At 36.3% G+C, this 16,632-nt stretch overlaps 1 protein-coding gene across 2 annotated transcripts in view; it reads left to right on the top strand.

Moving 5' to 3' along the window:
• CSMD1 (CUB and Sushi multiple domains 1) overlaps positions 1–16,632 on the top strand; it is a 1,153,949-nt gene that overhangs the window by 1,117,517 nt on the left and 19,800 nt on the right. The window contains exons 58-65 of one of the 2 annotated variants that reach the window (XM_068678424.1): positions 343–519; positions 2,228–2,407; positions 3,468–3,641; positions 4,534–4,707; positions 7,031–7,104; positions 10,146–10,257; positions 11,356–11,535; positions 16,511–16,555. In XM_068678424.1, coding sequence (XP_068534525.1) covers positions 343–519; positions 2,228–2,407; positions 3,468–3,641; positions 4,534–4,707; positions 7,031–7,104; positions 10,146–10,257; positions 11,356–11,535; positions 16,511–16,555 — 1,116 coding nt within the window. The remainder of the gene's footprint in view (positions 1–342; positions 520–2,227; positions 2,408–3,467; positions 3,642–4,533; positions 4,708–7,030; positions 7,105–10,145; positions 10,258–11,355; positions 11,536–16,510; positions 16,556–16,632) is intronic. The other variant, XM_068678425.1, reaches the window with a different exon arrangement.

Raw genomic sequence — 16,632 nt, forward strand, 5'->3', positions numbered from 1 at the left:
TCTTACTGTAGAGCTACAGGTGCTCAATAGATATTGATATTGATACCAATACTGAACATCTGTTCTTTTCTTGATTCAAGAAAGAAGTGATTCTATATATTATTTTACACTTGAAAGATGAGATACCAGAAGATAGGAAGGGAATAGAAAAATGTGCCTATGAGCAAATCAGAGGCATAGGTCTGTCAGGATATTAATAAAGAATTGCACCCATTAACCATTTTCTTAGTAATATTTGCTAGAACATTTTTTTAAAAAGGAAGGCTGTTTAAAAATTGACATTTTTTTTTCCAGCTAGTCAACAGTCATGGAAATATTTACTTTTTTTAACCTTTTTCACAGCTGTATCTTGTGGCAACCCTGGCACTCCAGCCAATGGTATGATAATATACAGTGATGGAATATTATTCTCCAGCTCAGTCATTTATGCCTGCTGGGAAGGTTATAAAACTTCAGGGCTAACTACTCGACATTGTACTGCTAATGGGACATGGACTGGCACTGCTCCAGACTGCACAGGTCAGAAATAAACTTTCTTCTTCTAAAGCTTTGAAGTGCTCAGATTTCCAGCCTGCTTCTGAAAATTATTATTTTGCTAGATTGAAAAAAAAAAAACAACACCATATTTTCCCCATTCCTCTGTCTTGTGATACATAAATATTTTATGTGCTTAAAGGTACATTTCAATCTTAATATATGCTATATTTTGCCAGAAATATCTTTTTAAGATGGATACATAGGTAACTTCTCTGTAGTTGTTTATCTTATGAATGCTTTGTGAATTAAAAATATGACATTTTTCCTAAGAATAAGTGTTTGTCTAGAGTTTTTTTTTTTTTTTTTTTTTTTTTGTGTGGCTTATGTGCACAGGTAGGTTTAAATCAGATTTTATCTAGTTGGCTACATTGCTGCACCAGTTTATACTGTGAGCCATTTGAGCCAGATCTGGCTGATACTCATCCTACTAAGGGGTCAGGGAGCAGTGAGTTTCAGCTACTCCACCAGAGCGGAGGAGGGCAGCAAGTCCAGCAAGTGCAGTGACCTTGCTGATGAGGCCAGACCCACAGTACCAAGCAAGAAAGGCAGAGCAGGTCCAGTGACAGTAACCTGGGTTAAGCATGATTCACTGATCCCCAGGCAAGTCAGCATGTGGAAAGGCAGGTCCCAGAGCAAGCTGATAGTCTAGTCAGTGGGGTACGTGGCCAGGCATAGGCATAACTGCAATGTGGCTCAAAGACCAAAGGTGAGGCTTTAAGTGCAGCTACCAGACAAAGTGGGAGGCCGTGGAGTAAGCTTCTCACAGCTCTCAGCTCTTTCCACTGCACTCTGTTCCCAGGTTACATGTCAGCAGATTAACAGAGCTGGCCTTAAGCACAGACACCCTGGGATGGGGGGAAAGGGGTGGCAAAGGCTATTGGTCACTCATGACCCTGAGAGGAAGTTACTCTAAAGTATGGAAGGGTGACAATATAAACAACATGTTAGAAAACCAACCTAATCTCATTCCTCGATAGAAGTAATGTCAGATAAATAACCTGTGGCCCCAGAGGAGAGCCATGAAATGATCAAGAGGCTGGAGCACCTCACCTGTGACACCAGTCTGAGGGAGCTGTGGTTGTTCAGCCTGGAGAAGAGAAGGCTCCAGTGAGACCTTATAGCAGCCTCCAGAGCCAAAAGGGTACAGAAAAGCTGTGGAGGGACTCTTTGTCAGGGAGTGTAGTGATAGGACAAGGAAAAGTGGCTTTAAACTAAAACAGAGGAGATTTAGATTAGATGTTAAGAAGAAATTCTTTACTCTGAGGGTGGTGAGGCACTGGAATAGGTTTCCCAAAGAAGCTGTGGATGCTCCGTGCCTGGAAGTGTTCAAGACCAGGTTGGATGGGCCTTTGAGCAACCTAGTCTAGTGGGTTGCATCCCTGCCCATGGCAGGGGGGTTGGAATTAGATGATAGGTGAAGTTCCTTCCAACCCAAACCATTCCGTGATTCTAAAATTTAGTAAATTTATTGTATTTTAGCATCACATTTGCCTTATTATATTGCAAACCTCAAATACACATTCTTAACTAGAAAAGTTATTAAGTTTTTGATTTTGTTCAAAATATATTTTTCAAAATTGTTTTTGGTTTGTGCACTATAAAAGGAACATTAGCTATACACAGTTCAATGTTTCATTATTTGTTTCTTTAAAAAAAAAAAACACACTTTTTTTTTTCTTTTTCTTGCTAGTGATCAGCTGTGGAGATCCAGGTGCATTAGCAAATGGCATCCAGTTTGGAAATGATTTCACCTTTAATAAGACAGTCAGCTATCAATGTAATCCAGGATATTTGATGGAGCCTTCTGGTTCATCTACCCTGCGTTGTATAAAGGACAGCACTTGGAACCAGAGTAAACCAATTTGCAAAGGTGTGCATTTGAAAAATAATTTGCAAATGCTATTTTGATATTATATATGAAATTCACTAGTAAACAAATAAATCTATATTTGTATATAAACATATACCTACATTTTATAAAGAAATTGTCAAAGCTTCTCTGGGATGATGAACATGCAACTAAAACATACAAATACATATTTGTGTAACATTTGTGTTTATGCAGTATATATGTCATGGTACAAAATTAGTTAAAATACTGACACTAATGATGACAGTAGAACCAAATAAATCTGCAGTGAAGATTATTGGAGTGGTCAGCTGAAAAAAATAGGAATGAAGTATCCGTCTTCACGCCCAGGGCGTCTGCTGCTTATAAAGGACCTAGATTGCTACCACATCCACTAGCACTTTAAAGTGTCTATAATTAAATTTTGGCCTGTGTAGTTGTCAGACCATACTTCCTGTTGTAGAAATCACCAGCTGAGTGAATGTGCTCTTTGTTGAAAGAACTGATGTATAAATGTAAACCTGATCATTCCAGGTTGCATCATTTTGTGCACACTTTCAGAAGCTGGATAACATCAGAGTAGTTCTAAAGAATCTTTCGCACATAATTATGAACAAAGCCAATGTCCATGTCTTCTGAAAAGGAAGGAAGAAAAGGAACAAGTAAATGAACAGACCTGTATAAAGGGCTTTGAATAGTGTTGCAAAATTAATTTAAAATAAAATTCAAATATTTATACTAACATATTAACAGTATTATACCTAGCTCAGTAGCCTGTTTCCAGCAATGATCACCGATGAATTTGTAGGGAAGTGACTCAGAACTAGGTAAAGTTCCAGCAACAGTTCAGTGACTTCCGAAGCTTAGAGGTAGTATTTTTGTATTTAAATTGCATTTCTGTCTATTACAGGCTGCTTTGTAAACACAGATCTTTTTTTCTTTTTTCTTTTTTTTTTTTTTTTTGTCTAAACAGCATAGATTTACTTATTTCTTTAGTTACAAAAGTATAACAAAATATGATGTTGCATTCTCCTAACTGCTGTAAAATCTTGAAATTAAAACTCTTCTTTTTTTGATTCAGCTATCACCTGTGGTCCCCCTCCACCAGTACTCTATGGGAAAGTGGAAGGATCTGATTATCGCTGGGGTGCCAGTGTGAGTTACAGCTGTGCAGAAGGCTATCAGCTATCTAACACAGCTATTCTCTCCTGCGAGGGTCGAGGAATATGGCGGGGAGACATCCCACAGTGTTTGCGTAAGTTTTCAGGATACATTGTATAGGGCTTCACCAAATTGTCTGAGGCTACAGTTATTTTTCTTACAGCTCAAAAGGTAGTTGGCTATACCACCATGGCCTACTGTAAGATTCTTCTTCCTTCTTCCAAAAAGCATAGCTCATTATTAAATTGGTTGTTTGTACCCATTTAAGATCATGGTCTTCCTTTTCCCAAAAGTCACCTCCATCTCATTACCTAATTGGCCCCATCACCATTTTCCTTTTGGATAATTTTTTTGAATGTTCTGAATTTGACTTGTGGTGAACATGATTAAAATTTTAACTTACACTTTTCCTTTTCTAGTTCCCTGTTTCTATTTCCATTAACAGGTGAAAACAAGGTTCCTTAAGCTCATATCCTTGCCCTGTTTTCTTAATCCATTTTTCTTTTTTAAGGCAAGTATATATCTTCATATCTTGTCACTATTTGTTTTCCAGCTTCTTCTAAACCTGTCAGCTTCTCCACTGCTTGAAGTCTTGTCAAGACTCTGAAAAACATTTTTCCCTTTACTTAATTAGGTCAAAAATTTCCAGCCATCTTACCTGAGGGTGAATGGATATATTTAACATTGTCTACTTTGAAATTACTTTGTCATCCAAGTATAATCAGCCTTAAAGTGTCTCAATTAAAAGGCCTATCTTTCCAGGTTATATTTTATGCTTATAATAACTGTAACAGTGGCAATTAATTTTAAATAGGTGCCAATAATTTATTTGAGCTATAATCCTACAGATAAATGAACATAGCATTTGCACTCATATTCTGTATGCCCAACTTGCACCTAAAACAATGGAGAATAATTCTGAGCATCAGATGAAGCACATGCAGTTGTAATAACTTTCTTTTTTTCTTTCCTTTTTTATATATTAGCGGTGTTTTGTGGTGATCCTGGTACCCCAGCAGAAGGACGCCTCAATGGAAAGAGTTTCACCTACAGATCTGAAGTTAGCTTTCAGTGCAGACCCCCTTTTATTCTGATAGGCTCTTCAAGAAGATTCTGCCAAGCAGATGGTACTTGGAGTGGAATACAACCAACATGCATTGGTATTAACTACCATTTCTTGTGCTGATTCTACTGAAAATGTCCTTGATAAAGTATTACACTATCATAAGCCTAAAAATTACCTTTCCAAATATAGAAAACTTCTGTGTAATATAAAAAGAACTAGATAAATAAGGTTATACTTTGAGTATAAAAAATCTAGGATAAACACAATCACATATGAAGTAATTTGTAAATTTACATGATTGCATGTCTGCTGGAAATGCAGAATGTCAGTAAGTGCAAGTGCATAAATTTATTCCATCTATTTTTAGAGTCTTTTAGATACACAGAAGACTTTGGTAGATTAAAGACTGGGTTCTGTCACTGGAGAGTTAAAGGCATTTGTCAGAATCAATCCTAAATGAAAAAGCTTTTTGGAACTTGTGAAACTGACTGATACAGCTCAAAAGGATGAGGCGTCCAGGGTCTGATCTTTTGAAATTCTGATAAACTGCCAAGCACTATCAGTTTCTCATTGACTGATGTGCAAGTGGTAGGCTTTTAGCTTGTTACATAATCAGATTAACTGAGAGAAATGCTGGACACCTGTAACTCCCACTGACATCAGTGTTTGATCCAACTTGGGGTGACTTGCTAGAGAAAATGATTTTGGTGTGATAATAGAAAAAAGTCCTCTTTGATATTTCTATAAATCTTTTCAGATATAGACTGTAGTCCAATTATAAGTTTTCCTGTGACTGAGATATTGGCTCTATGCAAGAGCCAGGTTGCATACTCTGGGAGAAGGTGGCAAGTGTGACTATTGAAAGCAGCCTGTATTTGTAAATTAAAATGTTAACGCTCAATACAATTCTTCAAAATTAATTCATAATTCCTTCTGTCCATAGTTTTTATGAATTGGGCAATCTGTTTTTTTAAGTGAGACAAGGTTTACAAAAACAAAATGTGAAGAATCAAATTTGAAACTGTAATAATGACATTTCTGTTTATATAGCATAATATAGAAATAGATGAAAAATACTGCATCAGACATAGTACTTTTTATGCTGTTGTAATAGGAAAACCTAGGAGCACCTAAAATATTTACAGATATCATTATTAAGCAATTTAAAAATTAAGACCTGTGAACAATAGAACTATTGACTAAAATACCATATAATAGCAAATGGTGACAAGCTGTTCTATTCCTGGATATTTGTCATTTCCTTAAAACAGTGTGAGAATGCTTTCTTTTTTTCCCCCACTGATTTTTCAGATGAAACAAATCTTTAAAAAGATTGAATCTTTAAAAAGTCAATTTGACTTCATGTTTCTATAATCAATAGTATTCCAGCTGATCATAATTTGTAAGAAGTCCTTGAGCTGCTAAATGTGTTTAATTTTTATTCTTGCATGTTAGGTCAATGTCTACCGAAGTGTTGGAGCTTTTAGTAAATATCAGTCCAGTTGAATTGTAATGCTCTAATGATGGTCAATCCTGAAAATGGAAGTTGACTGAGAGTGAAATGGCATATGTTTTATGTGTCAGTTTTATGTACCAGTTTTTCCTTTACAGAAAGCTAAAAATTGTTACAGATGAAGTATAGGCCCAAATTATATTCTTCAAGTTGTAGTGTCATCACAAAAGCAGACTTGGTTGCCAAGAGGGAGTCACATAGTACAAAGGGATTCATCAGATTAGATCCCATCCCCTGGTGGATTTGAAAGGACATGCTTTAAGAAAATACACCATCAGAATGCAAAGGGAACATTGATGAAATGTCAAAAATAATTTCAGGCTGTGTTAAGATATACTTGTAAAAATTAGGATCATATAATTAGCTAAACCTTTCTTGTTTGGGAAGAGGGCTATATTTTTATTCTCCAACAACAGCTGAGAAAATAGTCCATTTGAAACACTTGACTTGCTATAAAAAAGCAGCTTTTTTGATTCATTTTCGTTTATTTAGGTTAGAAATCTGATTTAATCAGTTGTTGCTTGGAAAAAAAAGAAGGAAAATACTTCTGTGTATGTTCCATCTGAATTGTGGATGGTATTTCAGGAGGATGAGATATGCTATGTATTAAAAAAAGTTTAGAAGTTTAGTAAAAATGAATGCAATCCTAATTTTGAAGTCTACATTGCCAAAGGTACCTGCAAAAAATACCCTTAAATATTGGCAATGTACTGAAACAGTACTGTAATCTATCTTTGAAATGTAATTGGAAATAAGAGTTTAATACATAGAAATACACAGGTGCATTAAAAAATGTGATTCTTGTCATTGCTAGACATTGATGACATGACTTAATCTTTGCAAACAATTTTAGACTAATCTTTCTATGCAATAATAATATGTCATGTTTCACATTTTACATTAGATCCAGCTCACAATGCATGTACAGACCCTGGCACTCCACATTTTGGAATACAAAACAGTTCCAGAGGTTATGAGGTAATTCTTTCTTTTATTTATTAGATTCATAAATTGAAGATGCATTTAATAACCTCAGACATATTGAATTTATGTGTAGGCATCATTGTCTAATGTAAACCTTTGGAAATTTCCACTCCTTTTTAATAAAAGCTTAGGCTTCATTCTGAGTTTTTTTTTTTTTTTTTTTTTTTTTTTTTATGCAGTTTAAAGAAAGAACTTCTAACCTTGCAATATATCATGTATTCAGTCCTTCAGGAGACTTCAATAGGGAGAACTATTTATAAATTGATTACCTAATATGATATGACATGATATAATTACTTTGCTTTATGATCATAATTCTTTCTTACATTGATGAATAGTCAGTAAATACCTAACAACTGAAGACCTGTCTGATCCAAAGGCCATGTAGTCCTTGAGAAAAAGTCAGAAAGCGGCTTTCCTAAACTAGCAATTTATGTTACATTTTATTCAATGTCAGAGAAGACAAAATCATTCTATGTGGTGGATCCATGTTCTTTGTGATTAATATTCTTTTTATAATTTCCAAATTCCTCACAGGATATTAGTTTACCACGTGACAGTCATAAAAGTGACTGAGAAAATAAAAGTAGATGCAAAAATGACCAATTCACAGTTGTTATTACACTAATTAACTTAATGTCTGTAGATTCTTCAGGTACAAATATTTGTGATTAGAATCTGAAATATGTGCTGCTTGGGTTTCCTGCTTATTTCTGCACCTAGGACAGTGTGCCATTATGATCAAGTTAGAAATGTTATTTAAAAAAACATATCTGTTAATCCCCATGCTTATGCCCTCCCTCTCCTGCAATTGTGCTGTCTGTCACTTCTGTGGCTGTGAGCTTCTTTCTTCACCTTCAACTCCTGCCTGGCTCACAAGTGACAAGGCACTTTTCCCCTAGCCATGTCTTGTGGCCTCACCCCCAGGATGGATCTTCTAGTAATAGGTGCAGTTGCTGCATCTTGCACTTGTACCTCCCTCTGTCATGTCTTCAAAAACAGCTCTAATCTTTGTACCTAATTAAATCTGTTTATTTTGTTTTGCTTTGTTTTCCTTTCCCACTTTAATCTGCTTTATTAGTTGTCTTTGATATTAATACAAGAGCTATACTGTACAGTTCATTGATCTAATTTCAGTTGAATACTTCACTTTTAGAAGCAATAGTAGGTCTCCATCTGTTCTAGACATAATCTTTATCAAAAACTTGCTTTCACTCTCAAACTCAAATAGTAATAACCATGTTAAAGTTGTGCATATAGACATTACTGTGGTTGGATCACTGCTACAACAAGATGTAGACCTACCTTAATACTAGTGAGGTGGATTATTTTTTATTTGCATATGTAAGTATGCCAGTTTATATGACTTAACCAAATTTAATAAATTTTAACAGTCTTTCCTTATTACTAACAGGTTCGATAACAGGCAGCTGACTTTCATAGTTGTTTTTTTTTTTTTTTTTTTTTTCCCAACCTACAAACATCACTTCTTGACCAATTCATCTGGTGTCCTGGTTCATTTTATGACATTCCTGTTTCCCTGCCCTGTGACTATTGCAAATAGTTCCAATGCATTTTTGCTTTTCATTAAAGAATTACAAAAAGAGTAGACTGCTTTTGTTTTTACTTTTTCTTTTTTTTTCCAGTAAAATGAGAAAAAAAAATATAACTCTGTAACTACCTTATACCTAGGCAAGATTTTTTTTTTCTTCATCTTTTGGATCAGTGAGGAAATATTTGCAGCTTACTGGTGTCACACTTGGTAATTTTACATGAATCAAAATGACAATCAAAACTAGCTAGACTATATTCTACTCTCTCCTAGACATGCTGTGTGTCCTTGGCATGACAGAGAGATGAATATGCTTAAAAATAGTAATAAATAGATATGTCTACAAAGCTATGTCAATAATTTGACCTTTAACAATAGCAGTAGATTTCCCAAGCCATTTCAGGAAGACCTGAAGTTACATTTGCTGAACATCTATCATGATGATAATCTGTTTTTAGGTACCTAATTGTATAGTTAACTTAAGTAGCTATTTTTGAAACTAATGCCTGTTTTTAATGTCCATTGAAGTCATTCACTGAATTTTGCAGTGTAGAGTAATCTGCATTTATATACCTGCAAGCTATTTTACTGTTATGCACTGATTAGTGCTTTTGAAACTTGCTTGCATTTATCTGTGTGATGTTAATAATAATATTAACTTTTGTTGTTGCCTTATCATAAGTATTGACAAAGTATTTTATGGAAAACTAGAGCAGTGTCTTACTGGTCAGCCCCACATCCTCAAATGTCTTGGGCTGCAGTAGCATCCTGATTACTTTTGTCAATGCCATCAATAATTCCATTATACTATGAAAGGTCTTCCTTCATCACTTTCACATTTTTATTCAGATTTCATGCTTTTCTTTCCTCAAAACATGCCTAAGTAGAGTTTTCATAGTTATTTTTCTTCTGGAAAGGTCATATCACAGTTGACCATAGAAAGGCTTCCAAACCATTTCTTTGTGAGTTGAACATCTCCAGTAAAACTTACATACATAATAGTAACAAATACAATGTGAAGAATTGCGACCTGGAGTTTTCTGGAATTTAGTTGTGGATGCAACTGTTCCTTGCATTTTTTTTTTTCCTTTTTTCCCTTAAAAATAATTTTAATGAAGTCACACAATGAGAAACCTTTAAAACAGACTTAATTGTCAAGTTAAATTGAATATATGCAGTGATATACAGAGAGGTACATCTCTGTCATTTAGTTTGTTTCTGTTACACTAGCAAAGTAACAAACTGAAATGCATGTCTTGTTCTTTTCCATGCACACAGCCTTGTCAATATTTTTCAACATACTGCTTTCAAATAAGGTTATGGAAGATGAGTTACTCGAGATTTTCATCTCATGCAAAAACTTAAATACTGTAAACAGAGGACACTTTTTGAAAAAAAAATCTCTGCTAGTTTATCACGGTCTTGATATCTATCTGCAGATGATGGATACCTCTTTCATCTAATATTCTGTTTTGATCCTTAGGTTGGGAGCACAGTCTTTTTCAGATGCAGGAAAGGTTATCATATTCAGGGATCTACCACCCGTTCTTGTCTTGCTAACTTAACTTGGAGTGGCATACAGTCTGAATGTATTCGTAAGTCTGTTTTCTTATCTGAGTTTGTATGCTGTGCAATTTTGAAAGAGCTACAGGCTGATGCATGTGTAAATTCTTAGTAAATAGTATGTTACAAAAAAGTCAAATTTATTTAACTGTATTCTTTTTTTCTTTCTATTCTAAGAACAAAGATGTATTCAGAATAGTACTTTGAAGAAAGATTTTTCAGATAATATTTTCTTCTTGAGGTTCACAGCAATTTAATTAGAAATACTTATACAAATATTATTGTATTATGATACAATAGTATTATTATTATACAATAATTTTTATTCAGAAAAGTTTTCCTCATTAACCCACTGCATTAGTTGCTTTAAGTTAATATATCTTTTTTTGTGTGTATACTGGATAATTAGTGAACAGGCACCTGAAATATGCATGGGACTATTCTGTTGGCTAGATATTGTAAATTATAAACAACTTAACAAAATTCAGCTTTTCTGGGTTATGTATGGATATATAAATGATTACTGCATTTATGTCTTTATGGACATTGAATAACTATTGTATTAAAATACACTCATCTAAGCTAAAAATATTTAATGAGAATGACCTTAGATTCTTATCCTATTTAAAATTAACTTCGTATTGTTGTAAATTAATGCACCGGAGCACAGAGGAAGAAGCATACTGAGCAACAGTATCTGTTATAATCAGTGTACTATGATAAAGCCTTCCTATGGAACTTTTATGTCATTTGAAATTTATAATGAATTTATTTAACACAGTAACCACTCTAATTTTCAAGACTCTTTAAAATGGCAGTGATGCTTGAAGCTGTGACAGTACAAAAATTCACAGGACATATGCAATAGCACATGCTTCTCTTCATTGTAACAGTTTTCAGTCTTGCTATCATGATTTAGTTTTGCACAAGAATATCTGATAGTATCATTTCCATCTTCCCACACTAAAAAAAGCATACACATGGAGTATAGTAACATTTCTAAAAGGTGTATGAGCTTACGGAATAAAAGGGAGTAAGTTGGCATGTGTGCGTTTGTTTTAAATTTAATACACTAATCCTATGGACACTGTTTGCCACCACTTTTTCTAACTCTTAAAAACCCTTTGCAGCTCATGCTTGTAGGCAGCCAGAGACACCGGCACATGTAGATGTGAAAGCAATAGATCTTCCTACTTTAGGATATACTTTGGTGTATACCTGTCAGCCAGGATTTTTTCTTGCTGGTGGATCAGAACATCGGACATGTAAACCAGATATGAAATGGACAGGAAAATCTCCTATTTGTAAAAGTAAGTCATTACATGAGTGATATATTGTACTCTACTCGGTCAGATTTCGTTATCTGTGACATTTTTATTTTATATAATAGGATCGAATATTTCACAATTGCTATTTAAAAATGCATATGACACAACAGAATGATAGAATCCTAGAATGGCTTGGGTTGGAAGGGACATCAAAGACCATCTAGCTCCAACACCCCTGCCATGGGCAGAGATGCCACCCACTAGTTCAGGTTGCCCAGGGCCCCATCCAACCTGGCCTTGAACACCTCCAGGGATGGGGCATCCACAACTTCTCTGGGCAATCTGTTCCAGTGCCTCACCACCCTCTGAGTGAAGAACTTCCTCCTAACATCTAACCTAAATCTACCCTCTTTCAGTTTAAAACCATTTCCTCTTGTCCTATTGTTATCTGTCCAAGTAAGAAGTCACACTCCATGTTTTTTATAACCCCCCTTTTAAGTACTGAAAAGCCACAAGGAGGTCTCCCGGGAGCCTTCTCTTCTCCAGGCTGAACATCCACAGCTCTCTCAGTATTTCTTCATACAAGAAGTGCTCCAGCCCTCTGATCATCTTCATGGCCTTCATCTGGACCCACTCTAACAGGTCCATGTCTTTCCTGTGCTGGGGGTCCCAGAGCTGGACTCAGCACTCCAAGTGGGACCTCACAAGGGCAGAGCAGAGGGGGCAATCACCTCCCTTGCCCTGCTGGCTCTCTGTTGATGCAGCCCAGGATGCAGTTGGCCTTCTGGGCTGCAAGCACACACTGCTGGCTCATGTTGAGCTTTTCATCCACCAGAACCCCAAGGCCTTCTCTGCAGGGCTGCTCTCGGTGAGTTCTCCTCCCAGTCTGTCCTTATGTCATTGCCCTGACCCAGGTGCAGCACCTTGCACTTGGACTTATTGAACCTCCCTCAGTTCTCTTGGGCCCACTCAAGCTTGTCCAGGTTCCTCTGAATGGCATCTCTTCCTTCTTTAATATCAACTGCACAGCTCAGCTTGTGTCATCTGCAGACTTGCTTGAGGGTGCACTAGATTCCTCCAAGTCATTGAAAAAGATACTAAACAGCACTGGTCCCAAGACAGACTCCTGAAGGACACCACTCATCACTGGCCTCCACCTGGATATAGAGCCATTGACCACAACTCTTCTGGCTTCAGCCATCAAGCCAATTCCTTATCAACCAAATGGCCCACCTTTCAATATGTCTCTCTCCAACTTAGAGATCAGGATCTCAAAGCCTTACAGAAGTCCAGATAGATGGCATCGGTCAATCTTCCCTTATTAACTGATGCAGTCGCTCTATCATAGGAGGCCACCAGATTGGTCAGGCAGGATTTATCCTTGGTGAAACCACGCTAGTTGTCTTGGATCACCTTGTCTTGCATGTGCCTTAACATTGCTTTCAGGAGGATCTCTTCCACAGTTGCTTACCAGTTCATAGCCCCCCATGTCTTTTCTACCCTTTGTAAAAATGGGAGTGATGTTTCCTTTTTTCCTGTCACTGGGGACTTCACCTGACTGCCTTGATGTTGCAAATACGTTGGAGAATGTCTTGGCAACTACATCAGCCAGTTCCCTCAGGGCCCAGGGATGCATGACATTGGGACCTATAGACTCATACCTGTTCAGTTTCATCAGGTTGTCTTATACCTGCTCTTTGCTTACAGTGGGAGGGACTTTGTTCCCCCACTCAAGGGACGTGGGAAGCCTGACTGGCAGTGAAGACTGTGGCAAATAAGTTGTTGATTACCTCAGCCTTCCCCATGTCTGTTGTTTTGCGTTTTCCCTTCTTATTTATCAGAGGGAGTACATTCTCCTTGGCTTTTGTTTTTTTTTTTTTTTTTTCTGGCCAATGCACCTATAGAAGCCCTTCTTGTTTTTCTTTGCATCCCTTGCCAAGTTTAATTCCATCTGTGCCTTGGCTTTCCTGATCCCATCTCTGCACATCTTGACAGCATCTCTGTACTCTTCCTAGGCCACATGTTTTTGCTCCCACTGACTGTGCATTTCCTTCTTGTGCCTCAGTTTGACCAACAGGTTCTTGCTCAGCCATGTTGGTTTTCTGCCTTCCCTGCTTGATTTCTTACATGTGGGGATGGAGAGCTATTCCACTCTAAGAACAGTACCCTAAAAGAGCTGCCAGCTCTGAGCAGTTCCTCTGTCCCTAAGGACAGTATCCCAGGGGATCACATCCACTAGGTCTTTAAACAGCTGGAAGTTCACTCTTTGAAAGTTTGGGGTCTTGACTTTTCATAGAACCATAGAATGGCTTGGGTTGGAAGGGACCTCAAAAATCACCTAGTTCCAACCCCTCTGCCATAGGCAGGGATGCTGCCCACTAGATCGGGTTGCTCAGGGCCTCATCTAACCTGGTCTTCAACACCTCTAAAGACATTTCTCTTTGCCAGGCCACATTCCTCAAGATCATGAACTCAACCAAGACATGGTTGCTACAACCCAGACTGCCCCTCATCTCCAAGTCTTTAATGAGTTCCTCCACACTGGTGAGCATTAGGTCCAGTAACACTTATCCTCTGGTTAGTTTGTGTAATCCTGGACCAGGAAGTTATCCTTGACACAATCCAGGAGTCTGCTGGATTGCTTATGGCCTGCTATGTAGCTTTTCTAGCAGACATCTGGGTGGTTGAAACCCCCATCAGGATGAGAGCCTGTGAGCATGTTGCTTCTTGTAGCTGAAACAAGAAGGTCTTGTCAGGTGGCCTGTAGTAGACCCCAACCACAAGGTGTCCTTACTGGACATATTACTAGTCTGGTCCTTAACTTTTACCCACAAGCTCTCAACCTGTCTGTGGCTGTTTCTGAGAGGCAGCTCTTTTGCAATCTATCCATGTCTTAACATAGAGGGCAACACCTCTGCATCTCCTTCCCTTGATTGCAGTGTTCCAGTTGTGTGATTTGTCCAAACATGTTTCTGTTATAGCAATTAGGTCATAGTTTTCTAATTGCATTGTGGCTTCTATCTCCTCCTGCTCGTTTCCTATGCTGTGTGCACTACTGTAGAGGCATTTCAGCTGGGATATTGACTGTATCACCTTTTTAGAGGAGCCCTTCCTAATTCCTTTCTGACAATTCACAGATATTTTCCTGTTGCTTCCTAAAGTGTTTCTGTTCCCTGTTTCTTTTCCGTTACTCAGAGGTACATCCTCTTCCCCCACTAAACCTAATTCAAAGCTCTGCTAATAAGCTTGCTGCCCAGAAAGTGTTTACTTTATGAAATGTTTTTTACCTTATGTTACCTTATGTTATGAAATGTTTTTTTACCAATAGTTTAAAAAGTCAAAGTAAGCATAGCATCTGGAGCTCATGGAGGAAGACATAGGAGTATATGTATGTAAATGCACAGGCACACATACATAAGTTTATTCCTTAAAAGCAAATGAAAAAATAATATAAAGTATTACTTTTAACTGTATTCTTCCTAATCTTTTTGGCATAGTTTTAAAGAGTATTTCAATGTGTTCAGTGTTTAATGCATGATTGTATTATAAAAGTATTTCACAGGAGTTGACTTTTAGATTCATTCAGGTGTGATTTTTGTCTAAGAGAAACTTCTAAAATAAAAATGAACAAAATATTTTAAAATTAAAATAAATCTTTGCACCAGGTTTCACTTTTATTTACAGCCATATAAATTTCATATTGTTTTGCTAAAATAACTCTAAGTTTGTAATTGTGAGGGCTAAATTTGGCCTTTATATGTGAATAAACATGGCTATACATTCCCAATACATAGAAATAAAAAAAACAAACAAACAAACAACTACAACAAAAAACATTTAGAATATGAGCAAAGTAAAAAACAATCAGATACGTGGGAAAGATGCATGCAACACATTTAATTCTAATGTGTCAAAGAACTCTAAATAGATTTGAGGGCTGAACAGTATTTTATTTTTCTTAAAGGTATGTTTTTTTTGTTTCAACATTGAGAAGTATGATCTACCCATAAAAATTTATCTTACTGTAGATCCATAAAGGATGATTTTTTAGGGGTAATATATAACTAATACAGTGAGATAAACGATAGATCATAGAATCATAGAATCATAGAATATCCTGAGTTGGAAGGGACCCTTAAGGATCATCAAGTCCAACTCTTGACACCGCACAGGTCTACCCAAGTTCAGACCATGTGACTAAGTGCACAGTCCAATCTCTTCTTAAATTTTTTGTTGATTTTTTTTAAGAAAATGCAGAAGAGGTTTATATAAACTAATACAATTTTTCTTTGCATGCAGTCTTTAGGTATGATTTTTTATGTACCTCACATTTTTATGCTATTTTAGCACTTAGTCAGTCTAATCATTGAATTTCTGCTACTAAAGAAAAAACATACAAAAAAAGAAAACAAGAAAAAACAACAAACCAAACCAAACACAAACCACGCAAGACAGAATCTATTACTAGTTGTTTTTTTTAAATGACCAACAATATGAGGCCAGAACCTTAGGTGCCATCAAAGAATTTAACTCTGCTGAGTGCACTAGAAGTACAGAAAAATATACCAGTTATGATTCTTTCCCATGATATCTGATACTGTCATTTTGATCTAGCTATTTGGCTTTTGCTGGTTTGTGTCATAAATGTATCAACCTTTTTTAACACAGTTTTAATTATATTTAATATATTATGAGTAATTATATACAGTATTTGTCCCCCCTATAAGGCTCTCTTTTATAGCACTGATATAAAATTATAGGCCTAAGTGTATAAAATAATTGGCTAATCAGACCACTTTTCACACTAAAAATGTTGTTTTCCGAAATTATTTTCTGATGGCTTTCATTTAAGTGTATAGGTTTGAACATGTAAAGTATTCAAGACTTCAGTTATTTCTGTTTTAAAAATAACTTTATTGGATAAGGGATAATTGCAACAATCAGGCATTGTTTTAACATTCTATTAAAAAATATCAAATATGTTCATGAAAATGATAATTTGTCTTTTTACTTGTAGGTAAAGGAGTCAGAGAAGTTAATGAAACAATAACTAAAACTCCAGGTTTGTATACAAGAACAGTTTTAGATCTAAATAAATTAAACTGATTCACACCTTAGGTTGCTATGGATGATAAAACT

This window comes from Anas acuta, chromosome 3 (genome assembly GCF_963932015.1).
Source record: "Anas acuta chromosome 3, bAnaAcu1.1, whole genome shotgun sequence".
NCBI lineage: Eukaryota > Metazoa > Chordata > Aves > Anseriformes > Anatidae > Anas > Anas acuta.